The 15,861-nt window shown below is 59.7% G+C and overlaps 1 protein-coding gene and 1 long non-coding RNA gene across 4 annotated transcripts in view; both read left to right on the forward strand.

Annotated features, from left to right (window-relative positions):
- Window positions 1-15,861, forward strand: part of PARVB (parvin beta) — a 99,227-nt gene that overhangs the window by 66,167 nt on the left and 17,199 nt on the right. For all 3 annotated transcript variants that reach the window (XM_047064824.1, XM_047064825.1, XM_047064826.1), the window contains exons 4-8: window positions 580-682; window positions 7,316-7,456; window positions 9,045-9,160; window positions 11,996-12,054; window positions 14,462-14,478. In XM_047064824.1, the coding sequence (XP_046920780.1) occupies window positions 580-682; window positions 7,316-7,456; window positions 9,045-9,160; window positions 11,996-12,054; window positions 14,462-14,478 (436 nt within the window). The remainder of the gene's footprint in view (window positions 1-579; window positions 683-7,315; window positions 7,457-9,044; window positions 9,161-11,995; window positions 12,055-14,461; window positions 14,479-15,861) is intronic.
- LOC124500961 (uncharacterized) lies at window positions 3,929-7,309 on the forward strand. The gene is made up of 3 exons (XR_006959675.1): window positions 3,929-4,520; window positions 5,946-6,052; window positions 6,505-7,309. It is a non-coding gene; the product is annotated as an uncharacterized LOC124500961 (long non-coding RNA).

A 15,861-nucleotide genomic window follows, 5' to 3' on the forward strand; every position in this document is an offset into this window, starting at 1 on the left:
GCAGATTAGAAACCGCCGAATTGCACGCTTTCGAAGGGTGAACTGTGTGGCGTGTGAATTCGGTCTCAGGAAAGCCGTTGAGGAGGACGGGAGTTGCTCAGAGCCCGTCAGTAACGGGCCATAGGGGACCCCCTTCTCTCCACGGCCTTAGGCTCAGGGTGACACGAGCTGCAGATCCTTTGGGAGAGGAGGGATGGACATTTTATGGCCGCGGGCCACGCGGGACAGAGCCGCTAATGTTCCTCGTGTAATCCCTCCTCCTCCAAGCCACGGTGAACGAGTTCATCCTTTCCTTTTGCTGAGAGTTTCCCCATGTACCCAAGTTCCTGCCAGGAGGACGTCCATGGCCACCGTGGTGGCTGCCCCCTGCCCGTCCTCTCACGAAGTCCCACGGGAAGTCTGGCAGCCCAGGAGGTGTTGGGGGGGGCGGGAGATGGGCCTTTCCCATCCTGCCCCGCCGGCCGCTGTGCCGGGGCGTGTCCGTCTCGGTGTCCAGCCGCCTTCAGTTCTGGGCTTGCCCAGTCATCGCCCTGGTCCACGTGGCATGGCGGGTGAGGCCATAACACTGCTTGCCCCCAGGTTCTCATCGACTGGGTCAACGACGTGCTGGTGGAGGAGAGGATCATCGTGAAGCAGCTAGAGGAGGACCTTTACGACGGCCAGGTGCTGCAGAAGCTCTTGGGTGAGTCCTCGGGCATGCCCAGCACAGGGCCACAGCAGGGCGGTCCCGGGGCCGGGACCGGGGCTCGATTCCCACAGGGCGGCACGGGTCACACGTGCTGAGAGCCTCAGAGCCGCAGCCCTGAGCCCACGCTCCTCGGCGGTGGCTCCCGGGCCGCCTCCTCTCTGATCATGTCCACGGTGGGCATTCCGCCAGAGCCCCCGGTCTCGGGGCTGCAGCAGGCCACACAAGGCTTCCAGAGCAGTCCTGTGGGTTGGGGGGGGGGCAGGGAAATGGGGCAAGAGCATCACCCCTTCCTGTGCGGGTCAGCCCTCCTGGCGGCCTCGCGTGCTCCCACATCCCAACGGTGAGGCCTGTGCCGGCTAGTTCCGCGTGGGTGGGTGGGTGGGTGGCCGAGGGTCCCCAGCAGATACTCTGTGAGTGGGCTGTGCCCTGGGGGCAGACGGGTGTGGGGTGCGGGTGGTGACGGCTGTCGGCTGGGGCCAGCGGAAGTCCCGCACCGAAGACAAAGCGCCGCAAGCAAGCGCGGGGGCTGTCGAGTCCCCCAGCTCCTGTGAGCGGCAGGGCCACGGTTTCTAGGTGTGGACGCTGCCCTTTCGTCACCACGGGGGCTGTGGGCTCCTTTTGCCGCAAGTGAAAGGACTGTGTGTCTGGGTCCTCCCCTCCCCCGCCCCCCAAGACGCCGGAAGGGTCCCTCGGCTTCAGGGCGCCCTGATGTGTTTTGGGGGTCCCCGAACACCCTGCGAGGTGGCCTCAAGGACGCAGTGTCCCCTTGTATGTAGATAACACGCTTCCTAGAGGTCAAGAGCAGATCCTGAGCCCCCAGCATCCGGGGGGGGGGGGGCTGCCGTCCTGCTGCCTGGGCTCCCAGCTGCCCTGTTGTCGTAGCAGAGACTTGACATTTCTCCCCGTTGTCGTAGCAGAGACTTGACAGCTGCAGGGCCTGGGGGCCGCTGCTCAGGGGAGGGCGCCCAGGGCGGGAGGACCCTTCCTCGGGCGGGGCGTTCCTGGGCGGGGCGTTCCTGGGCGGGGCGTTCCTGGGCGGGGCTTGCGCCCTCTGTGCGTGGCCGCTCTTGGGGGACCCTCTGATTGGAGGGAGCCCTGCGGGGGCTGGGAGGAGGGAAACCGCCCAGTGACCCGCGCGGAGGACGCAGGATCGATGGTCCACGTGTCGTGTCCTTATCCACCTTGCCCTCAGAAAGTACCTTTGTCATGTTTGTTTTGGTCATTCCTCTGTTGGGCAACGTTTCATCGTGTGGCAGGTGTGGATCTAGGCTCTGGGGACGCAGTGGTAGCAAGAGGGAGGGGGTCCCCCTCGCCCAGCCGTCCCCCTACATTCTGGCAGAGGGAAGAAAGAGAAGTATCATGGGTCGCAAACAGACGCTTTAAGAGAGTGGCCAACGGCAAGGAAAGGAAGCCAGAGGGTCACGGGGCAGAGAGGGGCCGGGCGGTGGGGGCAGCCCCTCTGGAGATTGGACGTCTGAGCAGGCGTCTGCACAGCCAGCCTCAGAAGAACATTCCAGGCCAAGACTCTGAGGTGAGGAAGAGGCTGTAGCATTTAAAGCCCAGTGACAGGAGGCTGCGAGACGTGGGGGGAGGGGGTGGGGGCCTGGATAAAACCAGATCACACGCAGCTCTGGTGGACAAAGGCTTTTATTGCAAGTGACAGGGAGCCACTGGAGGTTTTGAGCAGGGCCGTGACATGATCTGAGTTAAGGGTTTTAAAAAGTCACCTGGGCTTCTGGGTACAGAATGGAGGGGGCGGGGGGCGGGAGTAGGAGCTGAGATAGTCAGAACGCTGTTAGGACAGCCTGGGCCTCAGATAAAGAGACTCAGACTGGGGTGGAGGTGTAGACCCCGGGAGGGTGTGTTGGAGGTGGAGGAGTCAAGGCCGACAGCCAGGTTTGTGTTCTGAACACCCGGTGAATGAGGAGCCCCTTGGGAACAGCGAGGTGGGTGGGGGACGAGGAGGTGGCTTTACCTCGGTGGGGGCCCGTCCTCCCTGAGTCGGCGGCCGGTGGGGGTGGAGCTCGGCGGTGCAGAGATGATGTTTAACACCGTGGGATCCGATGGCCTCTCCTGGAGAGGGTGTTCAGATTCATGATTTGGCTGGATGCCGTGCGGCCGAGAGTTCATAGGTATTTGGCTGAGCCAAGGATCCCCCTCTTAGAATGACTTCTGCGGTCCAAGAATAAATCTGAAATGTTATCGGGATTGTTAATAATGATCACAAGTTTATTACTAAAGATGTTGGGGGTGGGAGTTGCCTGGCTGGCTCAGCTGGTTAATTAAGCATCCGCCTCTTGGTCTCAGCTCAGGTCACCGTCTCGCAGTGGTTCGTGAGTTCAAGCCCTGCGTTGGGCTCTGTCTCTCTCTCTGCCCCTCCCTTGTGCGCACACTCTCCCTATTTATGAAAGAATAAGTAAACGTTTAAGAAATGTTTAAACATTGAATGGTCAGGTTGAGCCATTGTATTTTACACCTGAAACTAATATAATGCTGTATGCAAATTGTACGTGAATAGGAAACAATGTCAGGATTTTGATGTTTTATTTAGTTTCATTTATTTAAAAAATGTTTATTTTTGAGAGAGAGAGAGGAGTGCGCCTACATGTGTGCATGAGTGGGTGAGAGGCAGAGAGAGAGAGAGAGCAGGCTTCCACACAGAGCCCCACGTGGGGCTCGAACCCGTGAACCACGAGATCATGACCTGAGCAGAAGCCAAGAGTTGGATGCTTAACTGCCTGAAACACCCAGGTGCCCCAGAATTTTAATGTTTTGGATCGTCGTGTTGATTGGGTCATTCTCAGGGTCACCCTCAGCACTGTCCGGGACTGCATTGTCCTCGGGGTCACTAAACTAGAAATATGTGATGGCAGACTCTCCTTTTCAATAGAGAAGGGGCGGGAGCCCACGGACCTTAGGCTGACACCGGGTGCGAGCAGCCTTCCGACGTGTCACCAGCTGCCCTCCTCATCGGTGGCAAAGACCTAGCTCCCCTTTGGCTCTCGGACCCATCTCGGACCCTGTGGGTGATGCTGTTATTGAAACAGTGCCCTGACCTGGGGGAGATGCCTCCTAGCGTTTTCAGAAGCAGACTCAAGAGTATTATACTCCCTTAGATTTTTTTCTTTCTGGTTCTTTTGCACGTATCTGCGGCTTCATTCTCCCAGTTGCTCAAAAAACGTTGTGTCCTAAGCCTTCGTGTTAGCAGGGTGGCCGCGGTACCCTGTGTCCGGATCCCGGGACAGGCTGTGAATTTGCATCCACATTTCAGCCTTGGCTGGTCACGAAGGATGCTGGTGCCTCCCTGGTGGTGAGTGACGGGGCGTCTGTAGAGCAGGTGTCTGGTAAGGGGTCTCGCCCCGCAAGGCATGTCCTTTGGGTCCCTGTCTTCCGGTGGCCCCAGCGGGTGCAGCCCTGGGTCTGGAGCCGCTGTGGGACCGCCTGCTACGTAGGTGACCACCTACAGACCGACGTGAGGCTCACCCTGGCTCCGGCAGCCTCTTTTATCACGGAGCAGACGCCCTCCCTTCCCGTTGGAAGATCTTCTCTCCCGCGTGTCAAGCAGACGGTTTGACACGCTCCTCTGAGGAAAAGAACAAAGGGAGAGAATATTCAGATATTAACAGGAAATCAGCGTGTCTCGCCCGGTTGTATCGCTGATGACGTCACCCGTGGGATCACGTGGCCCCTGAGCCCGGGACACCAGGAGTCCTATCGGGAGTGTAGACGAGACATTCGGCTCCCTGTCCAAAGGCAGAAGCCAAGGCCAGGAGGAGTTTGTGGCCGAGTGCCAAGGCCAAAGCTGACTTCTGTGCGTCTAGAGAGAGGAGAGGTCAGAGGCCTGGGCCCCGGGTGGTCGGGAAGGGGTCGGGAAGCGGAGGGGCCCGGAGAGGGGTCTGAAGGGTCCAGCCATGAGGGCGGAGGCACCAGGCAGGCGCCGTGTTCGGGAGGGAGGGGTAGAGGAGAAGGTGATTCGAGGAGGTGGGAGTGGCTGTGAGGACGCAGACTGGGTTGGGCCTCGTGAGGTCACCAAGTGCAAGTCATTGGCAGGACCCCAGACGGGTCCCTCTTCTTGGGAGCAGACTCCGAGGCAGCTGCTGACCCTGCCAGGTGGATGTGACTCTTCTGCGGGTGGACCTTCTGTGGGCAGAGGGAGGGTGCCCACGCTGGGGACCCGGGGGCTCCCCGGCTGGCTCCTGTCCTGCTTCTAACTCCGGGCACTCCCTTCTCCTTGCAAGAGGCAGGCCCTTCCGGCGTAAGGAGTGTCCACGGCCCCGCGTTCAGCATCACCCCCGTTTGCCTGTCGTATCCGAGAATCCGCCCTCCCCTTCCTCCGTCCCTTTCTGTGCTCTGAAGGCAGGTCCTGGCCGCCGCACAGCCCTGAGCCGCCCCCACAGCCCGTCCGTAGGCAGAGTGATGCCTGGAAATGCCGGCAGCCAGATGTTTTATTCTCTCCCACGGGGCAGAGCCCTCCAGGACAGCCGCAGGCAGCACCCAGGCGTAGCCAGCCTCCTCGGGTCCTGTCTCGGGCTGAATTGTGTCCCCCAGAATCCATAAGTTGAAGTCCTAACCCCCAGGTCCTCAAATGGAGACTGGGTCTTTCTAGAGGTCGTTAAGTTAAAATGAGGTCCTTGGGGGTAGACCCTAAACCCGTATGGCTGGTGTCCCTTTAAGGAGATCGGGACAAGGACACATGGTGGGGGCAGGAGGGGGGAAACCCATGTGAGGACACAGCGAGAAGCGGCCCGTCTGCAGGCCAAGGAGAGGGGCCTCAGGAGAAGCCAGCTCTGTCCACCCCCTGATCTCAGACTTTCATCCTCCAGGATCACGAGCACGTACATTTTCACTGCTTAAGTCCTGGGTCTGTGGTGTTCTGGAACTGCAGCCCTAACGAGCTAGCACAGGTCCCTTCCCGTCTCCATCACTTCCCCTCCCCCTTCCCCCCCCCCCCCCAGGTACCACGGCCGCGTTCAGTCTGCAGGGTTGGCTGGCGGAGCTGACCGCAGAGGTGTGCTGGGCGCCCCTTCTGGTGGGCGAGGCTCTCAGACCACACAGCTCTGTAACCCCCCTTCCTTCCCCAGGATCCCCTGCTCCACCCTGTAACACCTGGGGGGGGGCTGCTGTGTATTTTCAGGGTGATCATGCAGACAGACAGCTGTGGGTTATTCAGCCAGGACCTCTTGATGCGGAGGGACATCAAAATATATAAATGGGGACCGTTCCCATCCCCTGCAGCAAAGTTTTGTTTTGTTTTTAGTACTCACCGCTGCCGACCTGATGTTACTTAGATGTGGTGCCTCCCCACTAGAGAGCTCTCTGGTCTGTGCTGTATCTAGCCCCAGGACAGTGCCTGGCGCACAGAAGGTGCTCATATTGTGAGCTGATGGAGGGAGGGAGGTGGGTAGGTAGGCAGGAGGGAAGAGAGGGAGGGAGGAAGGGAGGGAGACAGGGAGGGAGGGAGGAAGGAAGGGAGGGAGGGGAGGGAGGGAAGAAAGGAATGAAGGAAGGAAAGCAGGAAGGCGGGAGGGAGGAGGGGAGGAAGCAGGGAGGGAGGGAAGGAAGGGAGGGGAGAAAGGAATGAAGAAAGGAAAGCAGGAAGGAAGGAGGGAGGAAGGGAGGGAGGGAGGTAGGGAGGAAGGAAGCAGGGAGGAAGGAAGCAAGGAAGGAAAGCAGGAAGGAAGGAGGGAGGAAGGGAGGGAAGGAGGGAGGGAGGAGGAAGGAGGAGAAGGGAGGGCGTGTCCCAAGCCCCGCAGGCATCGCTGTATAACATCATCCTGGAGGAAGCATCCAAAGTGCTTGCATTTCTTCTCTTCGAGGGAGGAGAGGACCTGGGGAGAGGACGTTCAAACAGCGGGGCCTCCAGAGCAAATGCTGAGCCCAGGGCTCTGGGGGGACCACTGAGACCAGCCTGGACTGCTCTGCTTTTACGCCGCCCCTCCCGTCGGTGCCACGGCCGGCAGCTGCCCCCCGGCCCGCAGGTGCCTCTGCCTCTGCGGTGCCGCTGCTGTTGCTTCCCGGAGGAGACCCGTCTGGAGACACCCACGCCTTAGCAGGCGGGGACGTGGAGGGGCCCCGTGGCTGAGGCTGGGCTCGGGGTCAGTCCCCCACCTCCAGGTGGCCGGTCTTGTGTGGCTCCGCCGGGTTGCTCCCCGCTCCCCGTGGGTGACGAGGTAGCGGCGGTACCTGGGAGCGTCTCGTGGTCCTTACGCGGCGTCCGGATGTCAGAGAACCAAGAAGGGCACCGTGAGCGCGGGGAGGCGGAAGGCCACATCCGAGACCCCCTGTGTTCTTCCTCGGAGCCCCCTTCCCGCCGTGCTCCAGCTCCCTCCCTGCACGCCAGCCCCCTGCTTCCGAGGGCACCTCGAGTCGCTTTTTCCACTTTGTGCGCACGGAGCGTTCCCAGGTTGTACCCTCGAACCCCACACCCCCTTTCCGTCCCGGCGTCCTTCCCCAAGGAAGGACTGGGAAGCTCGGAGCTGCGGGGCTCCACGACAGCTCCCCGCTGCTCGGGGACGACGTGTTCCCCCCCCCCCCCACCGGCACAGGGCACAGGAGGGTCCCCGCTGCGGCCAGGCGAGCGGGTGGCCCTGACGCCCTGCCTCCTACTCTCGCCCCTTCTTGTTGCAGAAAAGCTGGCGGGCTGCAAACTGAACGTGGCGGAGGTGACGCAGTCCGAGGTAGGGCAGAGGCAGAAGCTGCAGACGGTGCTGGAAGCCGTGCACGGCCTGCTGCGGCCCCACGGCTGGGCGCTCCAATGGACCGTCGACTGTGAGTAGCCCCGGGGGCCACACAGCCTGTCCCCTCGGCTCTCCACGGTGTCATTCGCTGGGGCTTCTGGGCCTGCGTTTTCCAAACCCGTTCAGGCTGCTGCCCCATGGGAGGCGGCTGGGACAGGACGGCGTCCCCACGCTTGGGAACCAGCTCCTAGGTGAGAGAGGAGGTCTCCCGTCTTATCTTCTTGTCCCCCGTGCTTCAGAGGAGAGAGGAGTTGTTTCTGGTCTGGGGCGTCAGGGGCGGCTTGCAGAGGAAGGAGGGGAAAGACGGAGGAGCTCCGTGGGGCTCCGGAAGGGACCCAACCCCAGGTCCCCGTGGCGCCAGCACCAAAAGGGCTGTTTCACCCGTGACCCACTGTGGCAGGTCCTCGGGAAAGGAATCACGCCGGCCCCCGGGGTATGTCACGGAGCGTGCTGGCACTACAGGCAGGTGACCTCACGGTGTTTCCAGCCTAGAGGCGGAGTCTGAAAGGTGAAGGGTTAAATGAAGCAAGAGAAGCCCCGGGGCGCCCGGGGGGCTCAGTCGGTTAAGCGTCCAACTTCGGCTCAGGTCATGATCTCGAAGCTCACGAGTTTGAGCCTCGCGTCGGGCTCTTGGAGCCTGGATCCTGCTTCGGATTCTGTGCCTCCCTCTCTCTCTCTGCCCCTCTCCCACTTGTGCGCTCTCTCTCTCTCTCTCTCTCTCTCAAAAATAAATAAACTTAAAAAAGACGTTAAAGAAAACAGACAGAAGCCAGAAGGTGCTGTCCCCCCAGCAGGGCAGTCAGGGCCCGGCTCAGAGGCCCCCCCCCCCCCCCGGCAGCCACCAGGGGCCCCTGTGCTTCGGAGGGATGAGCTCTAGGCTGTGGTGAGGAGACTGGCGCCTGGTTTCTTGGCATCGAGACCTGCCACAGACCCCAGCCTACCTCCTGGGTCGTGGGGGCCGTCGGTGGGGGGGAATCGAGAGTTTTGCAAGCCGTGAAGTCCTGCTCAGGACTCACTGTGACCACGGCTGGGCCCGAGGGCTGGAGCAAAGCTGTGTCTTTCCCCTTCCCTTGTGCTAATTTTGCTCTCCTGCCCATCCTGTCTCCTTCTCACACAACCCGGTTGACGCCTTTTAAAAATACCTTGCTTTGGGGGCGCCTGGGTGCCTCAGTCAGTTAAGCATCCAGCCCTTGATTTCAGCTCAGGTCATGATCCCAGAGTTGTGGGATCGAGCCTCGTGTCAGGCTTTGCGTCGAGCGGAGCCTGCTTGGGATTCTCTCTCTGTCTGCCCCTTTCCTACTTACTCTCTGTCTCTCTCCCTCTCTCCGTCCCTCTTCTGCTTGTGTTCGCTCTCAGAAAAACCCCAAAAGCCCCCAGACCCGTGCCCTTGAAAGTGGTCATACATGTTACCTTAAGCCGACAGGAAAGAAAACAGAAACAAGAACTGAGTTCACACAGGGTGCTCGTCACCATCTTTTTTCTGCGGCCCGCACTGTTTTCTCCATGGTTGTTCTCTGCGGTCTCATTTGGACGCAACGTCTTCGTTGCCTTGTGGGCCGGGGCTCCGGGCTCCTGCCTCACCTGGTCTATAGCTGCTCCCTCTTCCCTCCCCTGACCAGCCATTCACGGGAAGAACCTGGTGGCCATCCTTCACCTCCTCGTCGCCCTGGCCACGCACTTCCGGGCCCCGATCCGCCTTCCGGAACACGTGTCCGTGCAGGTGGTGGTGGTGCGGGTGAGTATGGGATGGGGCGGTGGGCTTGCCCGTGGCGTCGCGGGAGGGGCGCCGGGCCAGCTGCCTCCCATAGGTCTCCTGCTGCCTTTTCTTTTTCCCCTAAGAGGCCACCTTCTGTCCTCCCCGCCTGACCCAGTGTGTGTCTCACCCTGGCTTTGGTCCAAATGACTGGAGCGGGAGCAGCGGCCCTGATTTGGAGAGGGAGGCGGATTCAGAGGCATGAGCGTGTTGAATTTTCCAGACTTTTTTAAAAAGAGCATTCATCTGTCTCCAAAGCCAAGTAGCTGGAATTCAGTTCTCTTGAACGAGCTTGCTCCTCACCGGAGAGGGCCGAGTCCAGCGGCATGAACAGATGCCCCGGTTAGAGCTCCTCCGGGTCTGTTCCCCGTCATCCCCCTTGTTCCCCGGCTCTCTCTCTTGGAGCTCGTTCTCTTGCTTCACTTGGAGACGTGGAAGCAGGAGCCAGGGCCCTCCTGACCGAGGAGGGGCCTTTCCTGCCGTGTCCCCTGCATTTGAGGGGAGAGACCCCTCGAGTGGCTTTGTGTTCGGCGCTTGTCCTGTGAAATGTGCATGAAGCACCTACTGTGCGCACAGGCTGTTGGGGACGCTGAACGCGGAAAACACTCGGGTTCCGAACACGAGACCCGTGAGGTTAACGCCCGGGGCCTGGACGTCTGCGTGCTTATGCACTTGTGATGCCCAGCTCCACACTTGCCCTCTTCCGCTCTCTGTGGGCGGCAAGGCTCTGGCCGGCCCCACTTTCCCAAAGCCGTCTGACCCCGCCGTTCCCCCCCGAGCTCGGCCTTGACCCGGCCGGCAGTAACGCCCCCTTTCTGGCATCAGGCGAGGGTCACCCACTGCCACTTGGCCCCGCTTGCTTCCCGAGGAGGGATGTTTGTGGTCAGTGGTGGTGATGGAGACAGAGACCATCCCTGCCGCCCTTCTCCTGGACGTTCACTCGCGGCAGCCAGCCGGGAAAGGCTTCCCAAGGACACGCGGGCGCGTCCGTCAGACTCGGGGGCCCCATGAGTGCCGTGTAGCTCGGTAATCAAGGTATTTCCTTTCAGGCCCACACTTTGGTCCAAGAAAATCTCTTGGGTTTTTAGAAAGTTTTACTGACCCGGGCAAGCCCTTGCTGGTGCCTCATGCCTGACCAGGGTTACGGAAGGATTCTTAGGGCCACGTCCAAAGGGGTGTGAATCAAGAGGAGGTCCCGGGAACTGACTGGCCTCAGGCCTCAGAAGCCTGCCTCCCAGGCCCTGGGGCCTGTCCCTCCACGTCTGGTTATCCGGTCTGAGATGGGAGATGCAAGGAATGTGGGGGTCCATGGAGGGAAGGGATGAGGACAAGGGTCTCATTCACTACATAGCAGCATGGCCTTGGGAGACCATTTGATTTCTCTGAGTTGCAGCGAGTTCCTCATAGAACTGAGCGGATGCTATAAACCTTTGAAATACTCAGCTTCACGTATCCGGTACTCAGCCCTGGGCCTGGCACCCAGGAAGTGCCTAATACACATTGGACGCGTGAGCGAGAGAAGTGTCTCCGACCTCCCGCGGTGGACTGAGTCTCCTGGGAATCAGGCCGAGGCCCTGAGGCCGCTGATGGCCGCCCATGCTGGTTGCTTGAGAGTTCCCTGGAGGCCGAGCTGGAAAGGGGTGGGGAGCTCAGCTCTCAAGAGGTGTCCATGGTGGGTTGGCCAGCAGGAAGGGAGTTCCCCGTGTCTCGAGGGGTCCAAGTAGGGGCTCGCAGTGGTTGGGTGGGCTGGCCGCCCGAGCTCCACCTTGCGGTCCCGTGACATGCGGGCTGCCCCCCATTCCCACCACCACCCCCTTCAGTCCCACCATTGCTGCCTCTTCACACCCGTGGGGCTTTCGGAGAAGTCTGTCACGCACAGGGTCACGTCCCAGGGCCTGCTGTATGTAACACAATACTGCGACCTGGCTGTTTGAAACAACAGACCCTCGCCTGATGCCAGGAAGGAGCATTTCCACCTGCCGGGTCAAGGCCGAGCTCCCCAGGGTAACGGAGGGGTCAGATGGCTTCGGAAAACCGGGACCAGCCCGAGCCTTGCAGCCCGCGTTAGTAACGGAGGCCAGAAGTCCTAGTAACCAAGGGGTTGGCAGGGCCCCACTCTCTCTGAAGCCTCCAGGGGAGGATCCTTCCTTCCCTCTTCCGGCTTCTGGTAGCTTCCGGCAGCCCTCGGCATTCCTGGCCTTGTAGATGTGTCCCCCCAGGCTCTGCCTGTGTCGTCACATGACCTCTTCCCTCTGTGACCGTGTGTGTGTGTGTGTGTGTGTGTGTGTGTGTTTCTCTCATAAGGACTCCAGTCATGCTGGACTTAGGACCTGCCTGGTCCATTATGGCCTCATCCTAACTAACTGTATCTGCAAAGACCCAGTTTCCAAACAAGGTCACGTTCTGAGGTTCCCAATGGACATGACTTCTGGGCGGGGGGCACCTGCCTCAGTCGAGTGCACCTCCCTATGTTATGTTCCTCGTGCTCCTTACTTACTCTCCCAGCGGCACGGCACGGGGGAATCCCTTCGGGAGCTAGGGTTTCCCCTGAGACCCCCATAGCTGCCAGCTCTCAGGGCAAGGTGGAGAGCCTGGGGGGAGGGGAGGGGGCAGTTTCCAGCCACTGAAAGGGTCACCCGCTGTGGCCACCTGCAGTCCACCCGCCACGGGCGTGGCTCGGATGCTGTCCTCAGGCGGACTCCCGGCCCCAGGGCCATCTGCACACGGCTCACTTACCCTGCCAGTGATGCCCTCCCTCCCGTCCCCTCTGCCTGCCCACGTATTTGTATATTTATCTGTTCGTTTTGGGCTTTGCAGAAGCGGGAAGGCATGCTGCATTCCAGCCACATCACGGAAGAGCTGACCACAACCACCGAGTAAGTGGGCCTGTGGGAGCCGGGGACCCGCACGTACGCGGGGGGCTGATTTCCGTGCGACAAACCCCCCCCGCCAGCCTTAGGATGCGATTTTCATGCAAGTCCTGCCCTAGCTTTATGTCCTGCGTGTGCTTTCTTCAAAGATTTTTTTTTTCCTCATGAGGAAGGGCAAGATAGCAGTTTGGTTTGGCATTTATTTAAAAATTTTTAATGTTTATTTATTTTTGAGAGAGAGAGCGCGAGTGGGGCAGGGGCAGAGAGAGAGAGGGAGACACAGAATCCGAAGCAGGCTCCAGGCTCCGAGCTGTCAGCACAGGGCCCCACGTGGGGCTCGAACCCACGAACCGTGAGACCACGACCTGAGCCAAAGTCTGACGCTTAACCGACTGAGCTGCCCAGGCGCCCCTGGTTTGGTATTTAAATGAGGAATTCTCCCAGAGAGAAAAATAAATAATGTGCAGTGCAGGAATTAGAACGTATCTCGGCTGCCCCAAATCGTTTCTGGAAAGACACAGAGAATAATAAACAAGTAAAAACGTAACTGATCACATTCAAGATCTCTTTACAAGGAAGAAAAGGAAAAGGGGAACGTAAAACACTGGGCTTTTGTAGGGTGGGTATGCCAAAGTCTTCAAAGTTTTCTGTGTGAGAACAGAGTTATTCTCCAAAGCTTTTGGACTTTTACTCCTTATTTTAGAAGGTGATCTTAAAGAATGTAGAGGGGGCGGGAGGGAGGAGGTGTTCAGAATGGTTAGGGACCCCTTGTCCCTGCACCCGCTCTGTCGGAGAGGGAGCCGCACGTCTGAATTAGAACTTGCCTTTGAGAGAGTGCCGAGCCGTCTCTCGCCTCTTAGAGAAAGCCAGAGGGCAATTTTTAAGAAGTCTAAAAGGCTTCAAAATCTATTGAAAATAGCAAATCAAATGGTAAATTTTGCGTGTGGCTTTTAGGAGCCCCCACGACACCCCGTGAAGGATCTTTAAAATTCACTTGCGTTTGTGCCTCTCGACCAAACCTGTTTCAGATGAAACAGAACATTCGAGATTGATCTTCTCGGTGAACCCTCCTCCCGCTCTGTTCACGGAGTGATTAATTACTGTGTCACGAATTCAGGGACGGTCTCGCAAAACTTGAGGCTGACCCAGGAAACCACTCCCGGCACGGGAGCTGGCAAATTGGGGAGTCGCTGCCCGGAGGCCTGATGGGTGGCCTGATGCGCGGCGTGTCTGTTCCACGCCTGTGGCCGTGGGGGGGAGGGGGAGAGGGAGAGGGGAGACCCCGGCCAAGGGCCGTGGTGCCCAGCCTGGTACCCCTAGTGGGCCTATGGCAAGCAGCCCGGCCTGTTTGGGAGCCGCAGGAAGGCAGCTTGAGGGGAGTGAGGAGGGGGGTGGCATCTTAGTTATCCACAATTGTGTAGCAAGCCACCCCCAAACCAAGTGGCTTAAAACAACAGACACCGTATTTGCTGACAGTGCTGGATCAGACTGGGCAGGTCCTCATCTAGTCGGGGGGTTGGGGCTGCCTGGGTGGCAGGCCTCTGTCCTTCCATCTGTCCCTCGTCCTCACGGGGCTGGGCTTCCTACCTTTCTTCCCATTTCTTTTTCTAGAGGCCACGCTGAGCTCACCTCCTCCGGGAAGCCCTCCGCGGTTGCCCAGCAGGAGTGGCTGGCTTCCTTTTAGTGCCCATGGGTACCCATGGGCCGTGTTGAAATGGGGGTTTATGAGGGCGGGGCCGTGGCATTTATTGGTATGGGGTGTTTGTTTCTTTATTTCCATGGCTTGCGCCTAGTAACTGCTCAAGAGAATGTTTGTTAAGTAAGACAGAGCCAAAGGACTTGAGCGTGGAGGGACTTGGGGACGAAATAAGGACCTCCGTGCCTCTCCGGAAGGTCGATGCAGGGGGAGGGCCGCGTGCTGGAGGGACCAGCCTCTGTGCCTTGTGGTTTCAGCGTCTGCAGGCAGGAATCAGGGCCCAGCCTGCGCTCCTTCAGGATTCTTCCGTGACTCCCTGAATGAGAGGTGTGCTTGCACCCTTGCACAGGGTGACCCTTGCGCGTTAAAGCTTACGGTTCAGCGGCTCCAGGAGACCCGTTTTCTGCTGAACCGTTCTCTCTCTTAACCGCTGCCATGATGTAACTCCCCACCAGTGGCAAATGGCATCGAAGGGATGGTTTGAAGAAAGGTGGCCGTTTGCTGCCGATCTTGGGCCGACATTTAGAAATCCACACGAGCACCTGCCCTTTGTAATTAGAGGGGCAGAGACGCTATCGAAACGGGATTTACCTCTTTATAAAAAGCCCCTCAGCGGGGCAGCGGGGGGCTGCGACTTCCGCGTTCCCTCCATCGTGGCCTCCTCACGCCGCGTTCTGAGCGGCCCCTCTGACGGCTCCCTCTCTGTTCTGTTTGCAGGATGATGGGTCGCTTTGGTAAGTAAGGGTGGGGGTGGGGAGGCCCCGGGTCGCGGGCACTTTGGGGCGGTGACGGGAAGCTCACGCAGGGGGCAGGGCCGGCAGGACCCGGTGGGGTTTCCTACCCCACCGTCGGCAGCGCTGGGTCTCCGAGGAAGAGTGTGTGGATCCCCCTGGGGTCTGTCTGCTTCTCCGAGATGCCACCGGCCGGTGGGATAAGAAGAGCGTGGTGGGGGTGGCGTGTGAAACGGGGCTGGCGGGGGGGGGCGTGTCTGGGATGTGGCAGGTGCTCTCTGGGACGGGGGGGCGTTTCCAGTGGCCGTTCCCGGAGAGCTGTCCCCTCCCCTCCGGAAGCATGGCACGACCCTGTCTTCATCTCAGCAAGAGGTGTCAGATACAAGGACAGCTTGGGGCGGCATTTGAACCCTCAGGGGTGGGAGGCCCCCAGCTTCTCAACCACAGCCAGAGGCTGAGTGAAGCTCCTTGCTTTGGGGAAGATTTCAAAACAGAAAGCCCTCCACTCCCAAATCGCACGCTCTCCAGTGAGCACAGCTGTTAGAAGGAAAAGTGGAGGGGCGCCTGGGGGCCTTTGCGGGTTAAGCGTCCGACTTCGGTCCCGGACATGATGTCACGGCTCGTGAGTTCGAGCCCCGGGTCGGGCTCCGTGCTGACAGCTCGGAGCCTGGAGCTGTTACGTCCTCAAGCTTTCTTAAGTAGGCCTTAAGCTGCCCTGGGGAAAATCCCAGTCTTTGCTGGGTTTTTTTTTTTTTTTTTTTTGAAGTAAGCAGTTCAGTCGTTTTTAAATGTGTTTTATTATTTTTTAAAGAAAGGGAGAGAAAAGGAAACCCTCCGGTGCTGAGGGCAACAGGGCGACAGTGAGAGGAGCTCAGCCCGGGCCAGCGAGGGCACCTGGGGCGGACACGTGTCATGGCAGCTTGGCCCCCGCTGCCTGGGCGGGGGACACAGTGTACCCTTGTGTCACCTCCCTGTCACTCCTGTGTGGGCTCAGACCTCCGTGGAACCGGGGAGGTACAGAGGTGATCAGAGCGGGCCCTTCAGACCGTTGTTAAGTGTCTTTGATTTTCTGCACGTTGTCACGTCCCTGTTTGGCGGGGGCCCAGTTGGAGGTTTGGGGGCCCTGGGGAGAGTCTGCTCGGCCGGGGGCAAAGGGGGTGGGAGCCCGGCCGAGAAGCCCGCGCGACCCTGCAAATGGCGCAAATGGGGTGCAGGACCGTGATGCCTTGGGAAAGGGCCAGGTGTCACAGTATGAGAACGGACCCAGCTGCTGTGCCGGTGGACACGGGGGACGTGTGAGCCTTCAGGGGCCGCGGAACCAGGAGAAGCTGGTGGAGTTGTTGCTACTTTATAGGCTCGCCCTGCTTAGGAAGTGCAAACAGGCTA

This window comes from Lynx rufus, unplaced genomic scaffold (assembly GCF_022079265.1).
Source record: "Lynx rufus isolate CCGP_SWC_20201006 ecotype Redwood Valley unplaced genomic scaffold, mLynRuf1.p SCAF_7, whole genome shotgun sequence".
Lineage (NCBI taxonomy): Eukaryota > Metazoa > Chordata > Mammalia > Carnivora > Felidae > Lynx > Lynx rufus.